We start from the raw sequence: 15,010 nt of genomic DNA, 5'->3' as shown, positions 1-15,010 counted from the left end.
ACAATCCAAAGGAGAGGGTGAACAAGTATTGAAACCCCATTTTACAGATGTGGAAACTGAGGTAGAGAAAAGTGACTTGCCCAAGATCACGCAGCAGGCAAGGGGTGGAGCCAGGATTAGAACCAAATCCTCTGACTGCCAGGCCCGAGCTCTTTCCACTAGGCTGTGCTGTCCTTTAACATTTATTAAATAATAATAATAATAATAATGTTGGTATTTGTTAAGCACTTACTATGTGCCAAGCACTGTACTAAGCGCTGGGGTAGATACAAAGTCATCAGGTTGTCCCACGTGAGGCTCACAGTCTTAATCTTAATCACAGTCTTACAGATGAGGTAACTGAGGCACCGAGAAGTGAAGTGACTTACCCAAAGTCACACAGCTGACAGGTGGCGGAGGCGGGATTAGAACCCAAGACCTCTGACTCCTAAGCCCGTGCTCTTTCCACTGAGCTACGCTGCGTTTCATCGCATACAGTTAAAGATACATTAGTTTGAATTTATGCCGAAGGCTGGTAATATGGGATGAGAATTGAGTTTTTTGCTGTGGACAGGCCTTGGTCTTCAGCTCTTGGGACCGAGAACTCGCATGAAGGAGTCGAATACGGTGCCGGTAGTTTTCACAGCTCCACTTGCACCCTACCATCCCATCCAGCTCTGTTCCTGTTGGAGTAGAGTGCAGCAGATGAGTAGATGAGCAGGGCGTGCAGCACATTGTATGTGCTTACAGACATTGCTTTCCACGTAGGACCCATTTACCGCTTAAGCGACCACAGCACAGTGCCAATGCCATGCCAGAGTGCCATAACTGGCATCGTGGCCTGGCGGAAAGAGCACAGGCCCGGGAGTCAGAGGACCTACGTTCTTCTTCCAGCGCCGCCACTTGCCTGCTCTGTCACCTTGGAAAAGTCACTTCACGGTGCCTCAGTTTCCTTGTCTGTATAATGGGGATTCAGTACCTGTTCTCCCTCCCACTTAGACTATGAGCCTTGTGTGGGACAGGGACTGGGTCCAACTTGATTATCTTATATCTACCCAAGCCCTTAGCGTGGTGCCCGGCACACAGTAAACACTTAACAGATATTGCAGTTATTAGTATTATTATTATTACTTTTGGTTGCTTTTAATGTTGGTATTTGTTAAGCGCTTACTATGTGCCGAGCACTGTTCTAAGCGCTGGGGTAGGTTGTCCCACGTGGGGCTCACAGTCTTAATCCCCATTTTACAGATGAGGGAACTGAGGCACAGAGAAGTTAAGTGACTTGCCCACAGTCACACAGCCGACAAGTGGCAGAGCTGGGATTCGAACTCATGAGCCCTGACTCCAAAGCCCATGCTCTTTCCACCGAGCCACGCTGCTTCCCAGCTTTTGGAGTCACTGCATCCTCCACCTCCCACATTAGCTATTTTTCAGGATTACTTCCGGGCCTGACCATCTTACTTGGATACCCTAAGGGGTTCGTCTGTCAGAAACCTTCACCAACGACAGCAGAGCCTCAGCAAGCATTCCCTCACTTGCCGAGCTGGGACCAGAACCCGGGTCACCTGATTCCCAGAGCTGTGCTCTTTCCGCTGCAACAGATAGCAGGGCTGCCTAGTTAGCAGGAAATAAATCTTAAGGCGAGAGGATTGTGGTTTGGCGGATGAAAAAAGAGGAGAGAAGTTGGAGTGGCAAGCTCAGCGGGGAGAGAGATCTGGCCAAACTCATCCCTTTTGTTTTTTTAAATGGTATTCGTTAAGCACTTGCTGTGTGGCAGGTACAAGATAATCAGGTTGGTCACAGTCCCTGTCCCCAACAGGATTCACAGTCTTAATCCCCATTTTACGGATGAGGTAACTGAGGCACAGAGAAGTGAAGTGACTTGTCCAAGGTCACACAGCAGACAAGTGGCAGAGCTCCTTCTGACTCCCAGGCCCGTGTTCTATCGAGTCCCATAAGGGTATTAAAGCCGAACAAGTGGCTCATAAAGCTGCCCCGAACATCCTCGTGTGTCTGACGTGGAAGAGGAGGAGCCTTTTTCCCCTTTCCTCCTCCCTTTATATAGGGCACGAACGCAAAGGGGAGTGGCATGTCAGGTAGGGTGAATCATATCTGTGGCAGTTCCTTCCCAGGAGAGTTTAGGCTGTTTTAGGCGAGGCCGTGCTTCCCTCTGTTGTAGACTGAACTGGTTTCTCCATCCAGGATTAAGCCTTGTGCTTGGTCTCCCTTCCATGCTCAAAGGGCTTTTTAGCCAGGGCCTCCTGGATTTGGAGAGGATAATGGGACCCATTAAATACCTTTTCGATGATGATGCTAAAGAATAAGCTTCGGTCTTGTGGATAAGTTCGCTTGCCATCATCCCACTAGAGATCGGTGTCCTGTTGGGGAAGGTTGATGTCAGGTAATTAGAAGTCGGATAGATGGGTGAAAGGTCAAACAAAGGGCAACCATCATGTTACTTTGGAAACATGCCTACTCCTCATAATCACTGAAAAGCTACCCCATACTAATACCAAGCCAAGAAAGTGATTTCTTGACAAGTAAATATCTTTCTCCTATCTCCCCCTGAAATAGGTGCTAGTGTAAGAGTTGCTGTTTTTGATACTGGGCTGAGCGAAAAGCACCCTCACTTCAAAAATGTCAAAGAGAGAACCAACTGGACTAATGAGAGAACCTTAGATGACGGTAAGTTGAGTAAGCAAAATTTTGGAAATAGAGGGGGCGCGTGGTTTCAGATGGTCTATTTTTGATATTTCGGTCTGATGCCAGGTGTTGAAATTTGTCTCTCCCGACCCCAGTTACTTGTAATTTTTGATGTTCTGATGCTGGATCATTTGTAGCATGTAGCCTTGGTCCAGAACAAGGTCAAAACACCATCCCGGCTCTTTAGGAGCTTGTTATAGAACTAAACATGATGGACCGCATGTAATTTTTTTTTTTGGTAATTTTTTTACATTTCAAGTTCTTTGTTTTGTTGAGAGCAAATGCACACTCTTGATGGGGAGTTCCAGTTTGCTGTGTCCCATGTAACTGCTTTTATTTAACAGTTTTTATTCCTCGCTAAATCCAAGCCCACCCCCGCCCACCCCACACTCCAGGTCAGCCTTCTTGAAGTTCCCTACTTAACGTCCTCCCTCTTCCACCTAATAAAACCATTGTTCAGGTTATTCCTCATTTGTCCAACTTCCTCTCTGCTCCCATCCTCCAAGGCACATCGATCCCTTTCTTAGGCTGCAACTCGCTTCCCCTCCAGAAAACTTTCTCTGACTTCTATCAGCCCACTACCAACCCTCAAGCTCAAATTCCCTTCCTCCACGGCACAATCTTGTAATTACGTGGTCTGTTTATGTTGCTCACGTTACTTCCTTCAGCGGTTTGTGAGCTCTTCGAGTCCCGGGATGAAGTCCAATTTACGCTCTCTAGCTCCTAGCGTCAAACGCAGTGCCGTACGCTCAGTAGGCATCAGCGACCTTGAATCTCTCCCCCGGTTGCCACTTGCGGAGCCGCAGTCTACCCCCTCGGAACCGAAGAGGGAGAAGACACGCTTTCAACTTCTTGCTGAATTCTTTGGCTGCAACCAAAAAATTGCTCAGGTGCTGTTGAAGCCAGGCTCTCCACTGAATGGTTCCAGGTAACCAAGAGCCCCGGCCTCCGGACCACACGCAGCGTGTGCACAAAAAAAGGTCCTGGGTGGAAGACAGAGGAGCCAGCAAACAGAACCTTTGCCAAAATCGGGCTGGGGAATGGCCAGGGGTTGGGCTCCGGCTGGCCCGGGTGCCCGGGTGCCCCAGTTGGACGGGAGAGGGTGTGGCTGCTGGAGTCAGCTGACTCCCCAGAGACACGATGGCTGCCGTCCTGGTCTCCCCTGCTTCTCTGCAGAAGTCTCTGTGAGCTTGTTGGGATTTCAAGCCCCAGCATCCTTCAGTGACCCCACCCCCTGCCCCTGTGCAAGCATGGCTCTGCCCCACCGAGAAGTGGTAGTAACTCCAGCCAAGGTTTAGAGCTGATGAGTGTCCCCTCTTGTGGTGATCAGACTGGACCCCAGGATTTGGGGCCCGTGCAAGGCTCTTCCAACACAAATAAAATCCAGAAAAATGCCAGGGAAGCATATTTCCCAGTCCTTTGGCTGAGGCCCTTACTGGGCTGCAGGGCTGCTCTGCGTAGGGCCGTTGTGGGTGAAAGTATTCATTGCTCTCCATCTTTCATAAAGCTGCGGAGGTCACTTAAGACTGTCTTCAGCTTTACTTTGGTTCAGGCTTCCTCTTTGCAGGAGGGAAAAAAGCATATAGTAAGGATCTGCGGATGATGCTTTACTATGCTTTTTTGATTGACTTGGATATAAGAGGAGGGATAGGGTCAAAGGCAGACAGCACTGTCTCGTCCTATTTAGCTGGGGAGGCCTTCCTGGAACGCTGTGGGGAAGCTTGAGGGGCAGCGACGCCGTGGCTGATGTCAGGAGGAGGAGGAGGAGAAGGAGAGGTAGGGGGTGTCTAGAGGGAGGTCATTCGTATGCTTCAGGGGAGAAATCGGAAAGGTACTATAGGCAGGTGTGGTTTCTCTTCGAAGCCCTTCGTCAGCTATTTGAGCTTTCTGCAGAGGGCAGTGAGGCATTAAGCCAGAGAGCCTTGCTTGGCCCAGGGCCAGGCAACAGAAAGGATTGCTCCAGACTTGGGCCAAGATGGTCTGCTTATCTCCTCCCTCCCTCTCTCCTTCCCTTTTTCCTTCCCTCCCTCTTTCTTCCCTTCCCTCTCTTTTGCTTCCTCCCTCATTTCCCCTGTTTTGGGCCTCTTAGGACCTCGATTAAGGGGTATCATGGCTCCTGGCAAGCTTGGGGGCTGGGTCACCGCACCACAGATGCGCTGTTTTGTACATGGGTGGACACGCCTGCATGTGTACCGGGATGACAGTGGATGCGCAATGCATGATGGCATCCCCAGACCTTCCCCCCCCACCTCCCCCACCTGGACGGTCCATAGGCTGAGGGCATGGCCAGTTTTTAGGCTGGATCAGGCCCTCGATTTTTGGCCCACAAAAGACTCATGGGAAGTGCTCAAGCAAGGGCTCTGGAAATGGAATCTGTGTAAACTCCTTCCTTTTTGAAATGTTTGGTTTTTGGGGGAACAAATAACCAATTTTTTTGTTTAATTTCTTATTTCTACTTATGGGCAACAGGTTTGGGCCATGGGACATTTGTAGCAGGTGTAATAGCCAGCATGAGGGAATGCCAGGGATTTGCTCCAGATGCAGAACTGCATATTTTCAGGGTCTTCACCAACAATCAGGTAGATATTTTGAGGTTTTAAAAAATCATTATGTTTTAATACAAGCTATTAGGAAATGGCCCAGCTTTGGGGTTATAAGATTCCTGTTACCATTGATGTGCTTTCTCTAAAACTTTCTTTCGTTTATAAAACATGTGCACTCGTTTCCAGATTGCTTTCTATTGTCAGTCCTTAATTATTATTAGTCTAGTGACTCTGTTCCAGTTAGCTATACCCAGCCTTCTTTCTCCAAATGTAAAATATCGAGATCCCAGCAAGCGTTAAAAATTCCATTGAACCTTGTGGATGCTCTATCCTTTTGTCCCTCTGTGTTCTAGTTCTTTAAGCTCTGTTGTAGCTCTCTTACACCCGTGCTGGAATATTAAAAGGGATTTTGGGGGGGGGTTTGATTTTTAAACAGGTCTCATATACATCTTGGTTTTTGGATGCTTTCAACTATGCTATTTTAAAGAAGATTGACGTGTTAAACCTCAGTATTGGGGGCCCCGACTTCATGGATCATCCTTTCGTTGATAAGGTTTGTGAAGAAGAAACAATGACTTCCCCATCATGCCGTGATGGCTTTAGAGCTACTCTGGATCAATTCCCACCACCTTTTCTTGTCGGCCATCCAGACATCTCTGTTCAGCGATACCTCCCTGTAGGTCATCTTCCCAGCCTGCAGTTGCTCTTGTAGTTTCATTGGCTCTATTCTGTTCTCTAGCATCATCCATATTTCTGATCGGTTTCTGCTCAGGTTTTAAAAAAGTAGGATAGCATCTTTTCCTCTTTGGACTTTTCAGAGGCAGTCGGCCCTGGGAAATCCCCAGGGGGACCCTAACCCTTTTCACTGCTGCTTATCTGGGTCCAGGCCCCCACAAGTTGCCATGCCCAAAGCAATTTATACCAGAATGTCGACTGTAAATTCCAAAGCAAAGTGTATTGTTGCTCCTTAAGCCTTTTTGCATCTTACATAAAGCTCCTTTCACTGTAAAGTAAATTTAGTAGGCAGTAATAATTACTGTATAGCAAGAGATAAATGGAAGGTTGTGAGCTGAAGGAGGAGGATCCATAAAGAGTTGAGAGAGAGAGACAACAGTGTCCACCCACCTTAGAACATCGGTCTCCCAAGTTCCTCTTCATCGTTGTTTATTTTGAGTGGATGTGAGAGGATGTGGAAGGTAAATGAACATGGCCAGCCTCTTCTGGGATGCATTTGAAAGGAATATTTTTCCCGTCTTCTCCCTTCCTCCCTTCTCCAAATACACCCAGCTGGGTCCCTGCTGACCTCCCATCACACCTACCAGGCTTAGGCCATACACTGGAGTGGAGCGAAGAAGCGTGTTTGATCCGTGCCGTCTGCTTCCCTCCACTGGCATGGAAAATTGGCAATCGACTCTTCATAGAATATTGGTGATCCTGTGTCTACCCAGCCTCAGAGTTTGCTGGTTGTTCTGCTCTTTCTTAGATTTTCCCTCAAATGTCACTGAGTATGTTTTAAGTAATGACTAATTGGCTGGTTGTCACAATTACAAGACCTTCTTTTCTTAAATACTGATACTGCTTTGGTCTTCTCCCAGTACCTAGATTTCTTATTTTATGGCTATGTATCCTGGTGGGCATAAATCTAGCAGAAACTACGTGTAATGCAGTGATAATTCTTTTAACCGTTGGTCCTTCTTCCAGAGCGGCATGTGGTTTCTCAGCTGAGAAGCCACTACTCTGTGAAAAAGGAAGCTCAGTTCAATTAATTTGTAGTGTCCTGCATTTTATACATTCAACATATCAGAAATACGTAAAATAGGGATTAGGGGATATTAAGTCAACATTGATACCATTCTTTTCTGGTGTCTTTCTCGGATCTGTATCCTGCGTTCAAATTCCAACAGATGCTTAGTGGGCAGAGCCAATTTTGGGGTTATGTAGGGCACCTTGAATGTCACTGATATAATTACATCCATTTACCAGCCTAGTTTAGGACTACTAATCACGAAATCATGATTTGTCTACAGGTATTTTTTTTCCCCTAGTTATTTTTTTTTTAATTTTGTGTTGGTGCTCTTGAAAAATTATCTACAATGCCTATTAAAGCTACAGTAAAATTTCATCAAAATGTATCTGCCAATTTTGCAGGTGTGGGAATTGACAGCTAACAATGTGATTATGGTTTCTGCTATTGGCAATGATGGGCCTCTGTATGGGTAAGTAGCTTGAGAACTGTCATAAAAATGGTCATTTCTTTTTTCCACAGACATTGCTGTTTTCGTGGAAAATACCTTATTCTTGCCCAAAATAATCAGTTTATAGGCTAGCCCCCATATTCAGGTTAAGGGTTTTTTTTCACATGGATTGGCTATTACCTCTTGTCAGTTTGTGACGCGACAGGAAAATATATCTACAAAAACACCAGGTTCTTGAATTGTTTACCTGGACACATCTTGTTGATTTGGTAACCTCGGGCAGCTTCCCATTCAAAACATCAGCAAACCAAGCGAAGTCTCTTTGCTCTTGAAGGATAAATTAGATTTGTCTGAAGCCCCAGATTATTTTTCCAATTCTTTTACTGATTTGCGTGTCTCCGGGTGAATCACAGACTTGCTGTTTTTCAGCATTTCACTTGTCAAGTAGGTTAATCAGACTTAATTGTTAGTAAGGGGTTTTGTGATCTTCGCCTGAGAAGTGATATAGTAGTAAAGATGCTGCCAGTTTGATAATTATTAGGTGAGCCCAAGAGTCTAAAAGTCCTAAAAACCCACTTTGAAACCATTTTACAAGGTGGTCAAGTAAAAACCACACTTTTCCAAACTAACTGAGTAAAAAGCAGATCTGGGGTTGCCCGAAGAAGTGGGATAGTGCTTCCTGTTCACTCAGTTCTTCCCACATCCATCCTGTACCTCTCTTTGTTGCATTACCTTCTCTTTCTCTCCCATCAGTGATCTTTGCCGCTTCACTAATATTCTGGGACAAATTGGTCAGAGACATTTCTTAGAAGCATATTGGATGCAGGGAAGATGTAAATTAAGCTGCATATACCCCTACTGTTCTATCTGTAAATATCTTTAGGTTTGTCTTCCCCATTAGAGTGTAAGCTCTTGGTGGGCAGGAAATGGTTCTAACATTACACTTCCTGAGGGTTTAAGAAGAGTGCCTTTCAAATCCCTGAGTAGGGGCTCAGTAAATAAGACGACGACTACCGTCCACTGCCAGAACCATTGAGCTATAGCTTTCCAAAGGGAGAGGTGGGGGTTGGGAAGATTTCAGGACATTTCCTTTGGCTGTATTGAAAATACAATTAATGTAGATGGGCCTCTAGATATCTGGACGATTGGGGTGCCTAAGGGGGCTGTTCTGGATCTTTAGATAAGGTCCGTGTGTCCCAAAATCATTATTGAGACTAGGAGTCTTATATTCCTTACTTTAAAAGGTGTGTAAATTCAGCTTTGTGAAATTGCCCCTTGACAGTCACAGCTTTGCCCCACCAAACACCCTGTACCTGAAACTTCCGTATGACAGAAAACATTGGGGAAATGCAGCTCAATTGCAATAATTGCCAAGGGCCTAGCACACTGTCCAATCCAGGGAAGGTTGTGGTAGGCTGTGAACCTTAATGAGGTTCTAGGTCTTCTGGGTGGGATTTTGCTGTGAGAGAATATTCATTTTCTGATTGCTCTCCCTTTTTTGTCCCCTCCCTTCCCACTTTTGTACTCCTGTTCAGCACACTTAATAACCCTGCGGATCAGATGGATGTGATAGGAGTTGGTGGAATTGACTTTGAAAATAATATCGCTCGGTTTTCTTCTAGGGGGATGACCACCTGGGTAAGTGTCTCTTTACTCTTTCCCCATTTAAAAAAAAAATCCTTTCTTAGTTTAAGAATGCCAGTTGTAAAATTTATAAAGCCATAAGCATTAGTGGTGTTTTAATTGCCACATGATAAGCCATGCTATCGGACATTAATATTTAACAGCAATAAAACACTTTGATAAAGGAGGTTGGGCAGACATGGGTTCCTTCAGGCCAAAATGGGTTGGGAGTTCTTCTGGTTCCCTATCTTCGTGGCCAGTGTCTTGCTTTGGACTTCCCAGAGTACAGTTCTAGGGGCCATTGGTAGAAAAGCATGAGGCTCTTTCTGTTGAATCCAGATTCGAGAATTGTATTTGAGGGATTTGGCAGTCTAGGAATTACACTCAGAAGCAGTTGGGTAGTCAAGCTGGAGTGACTTGCTCCTGAGGGCAGCAGCCATAAGCAGACAACCAGAAATATCTTTCATCAGTCTAAACTTCCCATTGGTTTCTCCCAATCCATTCCCATTGAATTGGATTATTGCAGTCTCACAGAGAAGGGACTGCGGTAATCCAGTCTTTAGGTGAACGTGACCAGGCTATTTGGACCTTTTTAGAAGCTCTAGCCCTGTAGTCTTGAGATCTGACCTGAGCTACTTAGCTCCCTCACTCTCCTCTCCTGCCCTCCCTCACCACCCAGCCACGCCTGTACCACACAGACATATTCCTCGGAGTTGGAGACAAGGGAGTGGGGTGGCTGCTTGCTGCTGGCTCCCGGCAGTTGGTGCTTCTAGGGAGTTCCAAAGACAGAAGCATCAGGAACAGTTCCTCCTCCCTCCTGCTGCCAGGGCTGCTTCTTGCTGGGGTCCCCAGTCTCTCCTGGAGTCTACCAAGAAGCACCTTGGGTGAGGCAGGAGCCGATGCCGCTGCCAAAACAGCCAAATCCCTTTCAGCCCTTTGAACTACCCCTGCTTCAAAAACTTTGCCCTGGACTGCTGTGGTGAGATTTAGGACCGTGAGCGAAGGCCACTGTGTCTGCTGTTCACAGGTGGAAGCATGAGTTCCTCATTTTGATCAGTCATTGGTATTGGTATTTATTAAGTCATTATGGTGTGCAGAGCACTATGCTAAATGCTTGGGAGAGGACGGTACTACAGCATCGATAGACATGTTCCCTGCCCACAACGAGCTTACAGGCTAGAGGGGGAGACAGACGTTAATATAAATTACAGATAGGTACATAAGTGCTGAGGATGGAGTGAATGTCAAGTGCTTAAAGGGTACAGATTGAAGTGCATAGATGACGCAGAGTGGGGAGGGAATAGGGGGAAAGAGGACTTAAACGGGGAAGGCCTTAATAAGGCTTTGCAGGTGAGGAGAGGTGGTGGTCTGGCATATATGGAGGGGCAGGGAGTTTCAGGCCAGAAGCAAGATTTGGGAAAAGGGGTCGGCGGTGAGATAGATGAGATGAAGGCACAGTGAGCAAGCTAGTGGTTTTGGTAACAGGCACAACTAAGCTCATCTGGAGGCAAGGCTGGACTCGGGTGCTCTGGCCCAAGTTCACCCCAGCTCTCTGGTAGGCCTGAGGTATTCTTAAATCAAGGATTCCAGTCAGGCCTTTGCACTCCCTCGAAACAGCCGTAGCTAGGAAGTGTGGGAGAGTGTCAAGTGACCCTACCCAGGTTGGCGATTAAGTACTGGCAGTAGGTGGATGCATACATTTCAGTCACAGAATTGGAGCATTTTAGTCTCCCAGGTGCTTAGTTCAATGCTCTGCCCACAGTAAGCACTCAGTGAATACCACCGATTGAGAAGGGCAGAGAGGTTCCACTCTCCTCCATCATCATCATCTCGAAGAGCATTTGTTGAATATCTCCTGTGTGCGGACTACTGTACTGGGCACTTTGGGAACATATAATAGGAGTCCCAGACCATTAGAGTGTAAGCGCCTAGTGGATAGGGAAGGTGCATTTCTCTCTGATATACTTTTCCAAGTGCTTAGTACAGTGTGTTATACTCAATATTACTACTAGACCCAGTCCCCGCCCCTGAGGGGCTCACATTCTGATGGGCTCCAGGACCATTCCTTAGCTATACCTCCTTAGAGCTTAATCCTAGAGAATTGGGATAAATAAATTCTAGGTTAAAACCTCTAGTTTTCTGAAGTGATTTTTTTGGTCACCTGGTATACACTCCCTCCCCCCCGCCACACGAATAGCACTTTAGGTACATGTCTTCGTACTGTATTGCTCTCTCCTACCTATAATTTATTTTAGTGTCTAACTTCCTTGAGGGTAGGGATCTTGTACTTTCCTAAATACTTAGTACAATGCTCTGTACATCCTAGCCTGCACACTCCGCTCCTCTGGTGCTAACCTTTTCACTGTGCCTCGTTCTCGCCTGTCCCGCCGTCGACCCCTGGCCCACTTGCTACCTCTGGCCTGGAATGCCCTCCCTCCTCAAATCCGCCATTCACACTTCCCCCCTTCAAAGACCTACTGAAGGCTCACCTCTTCCAGGAGGCCTTTCCAGACTAAGCCCCCCTTTTCCTCAGCTCCCCCCCCCGCCATCGCCCCGACTCGCCCCCTTTGCTCTACCCACCTCCCCGCCCCACAGCACTTGTGTATATTTGTACATATCTACAATTCTATTTATATTAATGCCTGTTTACTTGTTCTGATGTGTATATATCAATATCAATATAAATATATTTATATTGATGCTATTGATGCCTGTTTACTTGTTTTGATGTCTGTTTCCCCCCTTCTAGACCGTGAGCCCGTTGTGGGCAGAGATTGTCTCTCTCTCTTGCTGAATTGTACTTTCCAAGTGCTTAGTACGGTGCTCTGCACCCAGTAAGCACTCAATAAATACGATGGAATGAATGAATGAATAAACACTCAATAAATGCTATTGATTGATTGCATGTAAACCCACTGCATGTTCAGTAATCAATTGGTGGTATTTATTGGATGCTTACCGTGTACTGCAGCTAAGCACTTAGAAGAGTACAGTTACAATAGAGTCGGTAGACACGTTCCCTGCCCACAAGGAGCTAATGCAGATTCACATTCTTTTGATGAGCACAAATGCTTATTGCTTCATTAACCATCCATGCCAAGTTTTCTAATACAAGGCCTACATTAGAAAAAGGAACTGTTTGTGTTTATAGGAACTCCCAGGAGGCTATGGTAGAGTGAAACCTGACATTGTCACCTATGGTTCTGGAGTGAGAGGTTCTGGTATGAAGGGTGGGTGCCGCTCTCTCTCAGGAACAAGTGTTGCTTCTCCGGTGGTTGCAGGTGCTGTAACTTTGCTACTGAGGTGAGTTTTCAACAGCTTAACAAAATACAGGCACATGTCAAAAATAAGAGTCCAAGGGCGGTTGTGTTGGTTAAAAGGTGTTCAGTAGGTAGAGAACTCAAAACTCCCACTGACCTCCGTGGGTTTCCGTGAATTCGTATCCCATTCTCATCCCATCTACCTCGCGTCTCCCAATACACACAGCACCATTTGAAGGCCACCTCAAAACCTGGCAGGTTGAGAGCAAAATCTCTATCTCCCCCTCGCCATCCCCCTTTCCGAAGGTGCTCTGTGTGGTCTAGCGTGGCTCTTAGAAATACGAGGCAAGAAGGAGGGCAAAGATCTGCCCTTCGTGGTGCGCTGAGGCTGTGGTTTTGGGCCATGGTTAAGAGAGTGATAGTGTGCGGGCGGATGTCCTGTCTTGCGTAGGAGCGGACAGCTAGACATAATGGCTCACCGAGGCTATTTAACCACCCTTAGGGGGGTGGGTGCATATTGTTCTGCCCACTTTTGACCTGTTACAGTGGGTGAATTAGGATGTCTCGAGACACCATTTCTTTCTAGCATGAGGTTGTATAAGTGGAATCTACTAAGCAAAAACTTGATTTTCAGCACCGTTCAGAAGCGTGAAATGGTGAATCCAGCCAGCATGAAGCAGGCTTTGATTGCGTCAGCACGCAGACTTCCTGGAGTAAATATGTTTGAGCAAGGACATGGCAAGCTTGATCTTCTTAGAGCCTATCAGATCCTTAATAGCTACAAACCACAAGCAAGGTTGGTTTTCCTTCTTTATGAGTTGATTATTACTCTCAACCCTTGATTATCAGTGCTAATGGAGGAGCCAGATGATCTGGATAATATCAAACTTCAGTACCAAACAGAGGTAGCGTTTAAAGGACTTGGAGTACTGGGTGGAGAGAGTTCATGTCTCTGGGAAGGAAGAATCAAGCCATTTTGGGCTAGCCTTCCTGACAAGACACCTCTCGACTCCCATACCTGTGATCTTTCCGCTAGACCATGCTGCCTTTCGGGTGAGGAAAGCTGAGGCACAGGGAGGTTGTGACTTAACAGCGGCCAGTGGCACGGCTGGGGTTAGACCCTGGGACTGCTGACTTAAAGTTCCACGCCGTTCCCACTAGGCCACATAAGTCTGCTCCTCCCACCCGATCTTCTCCACCTGTGACAATCTCAGTTCTACTATTCCCGTAGCATCTCAAATAAAAGTATATTAAGAGGTCTGTAGGGGGCTGAACAGATTTTGTCCTGTTCATTTGAGGGATGGCTTTTCATTCATGGCCACCGATTTTGTGCACACAAACCCCTGTCGGGGTTCGTATGTGCAGGACTTGGATATGCACATTTTGGAGCTAAATTCAAAGTTGATTTCAGGCCACTTAAAAATTAGGCCTGTAAAATGCCCAATAGATTTTAGATTTTTAGACCTATAAATTTTAAGGGCCTTGAATTACTTTAGTAAACTTCTCCAACTCAAATCTATTCCTCATTATTAGAGTTTTGTTGAATCAGGGGCTAAGCAAATGATCTAACTTTATTTTTAATATCTGTCCAGGGAGCCAGAGAAAAATATATCAAGAACAGTCTCTTCATGTTTAGCTTCTTGTCCTGGCTGTTTTAGGTCTTGTGTTTTCAGTAACAGGCTGTTGAAAAATATGAGCAAATAGCCAAATGAACTGAGGGTAAATGAGTCCCTCTCTTTTGTGGATTCAGTTATTTCACCGGCCAAAATAAATGCAGAGATCCCAAATGGAAGCATCATTTAAGGAAAATGCTTGGCTGAAAGCCTTCAGAAATGTAAATGATTGTAAATTGAATCAGTTCATTTTCCTTGTTTTTATAATTAGAGCTGTTTTCAGAACACATAGCTAATGTGTGATGTATATTAGTCTTCATTAGAAGACCAGTGTCCTTTTTGTCTCAAAGTAGGGGTAGAGTCCGGTCACATTTTTCACTTAAATGAGGCCCAGTCTTTTCGTAGGGTAAGTGTTCTTACAAGCAGGTGTATTCATCCTGTCTGAAGTGTATGTGTGTTCACCAGATAATTGCCTTTTGTTCATTTGAATTTGCTTTTTCTGCCTTGAGCATCATTCAAGATTCAGCGTGGAAAGATAACAGTATTCCTTTGCTTTTCCTTAGGTCTTCTAATGGTTGAATGTTTTTCTTTCAGTTTGAGTCCAAGCTACATTGATCTTACTGAGTGTCCCTATATGTGGCCATACTGCTCCCAACCCATATACTATGGAGGAATGCCAACCATTGTTAACGTTACCATCCTCAACGGCATGGGAGTCACAGGGAGAATTGTAGACAAGGTGAACCCAAATAGTTTTCTGGCCAACCTGATGGTTGCTTGGATCTGCCATTTAATCTTGCTGGGCTTCAGTTTTTCCAACAGTCAACACGTTTTACTTGTTCATTACTGATCTTGCTTCCAGAATTCTTGAGTGGTGCCTGCGTGCCTGCGTTTTCTTTGGGGAAATCATGGTTTTAAGCCTGATCTAGCAAATTATTCTTGCTGCGGAGGGTGTTTTTTTTTTTTGTTTTGTTTTGTTGGGTTTTTTTTAAGCTTTATTTTTATGAATCGGTGATGGTTTCCCACTCCCATTAGCATATTCAGAGAGACTCATTCCAGGCCTTTGGAGGAGTGTAATAGTAATGGTGATAATA

General features: G+C 45.8%; 1 protein-coding gene across 3 annotated transcripts in view; it reads left to right on the top strand.

Moving 5' to 3' along the window:
- The window catches only part of MBTPS1 (membrane bound transcription factor peptidase, site 1), a 49,401-nt gene that overhangs the window by 19,051 nt on the left and 15,340 nt on the right, over positions 1 to 15,010 (top strand). For all 3 annotated transcript variants that reach the window (XM_029050517.2, XM_029050514.2, XM_029050516.2), the window contains 8 exons: positions 2,554 to 2,664; positions 5,152 to 5,261; positions 5,662 to 5,778; positions 7,374 to 7,441; positions 8,956 to 9,058; positions 12,195 to 12,346; positions 12,938 to 13,099; positions 14,511 to 14,655. In XM_029050517.2, coding sequence (XP_028906350.1) covers positions 2,554 to 2,664; positions 5,152 to 5,261; positions 5,662 to 5,778; positions 7,374 to 7,441; positions 8,956 to 9,058; positions 12,195 to 12,346; positions 12,938 to 13,099; positions 14,511 to 14,655 — 968 coding nt within the window. The remainder of the gene's footprint in view (positions 1 to 2,553; positions 2,665 to 5,151; positions 5,262 to 5,661; positions 5,779 to 7,373; positions 7,442 to 8,955; positions 9,059 to 12,194; positions 12,347 to 12,937; positions 13,100 to 14,510; positions 14,656 to 15,010) is intronic.

Source organism: Ornithorhynchus anatinus, chromosome X1 (genome assembly GCF_004115215.2).
Source record: "Ornithorhynchus anatinus isolate Pmale09 chromosome X1, mOrnAna1.pri.v4, whole genome shotgun sequence".
Taxonomy (NCBI): Eukaryota; Metazoa; Chordata; class Mammalia; order Monotremata; family Ornithorhynchidae; genus Ornithorhynchus; species Ornithorhynchus anatinus.
Note: the sequence above shows the minus strand (reverse complement) of the source record. Positions and strands in the feature narration are given on the sequence as shown.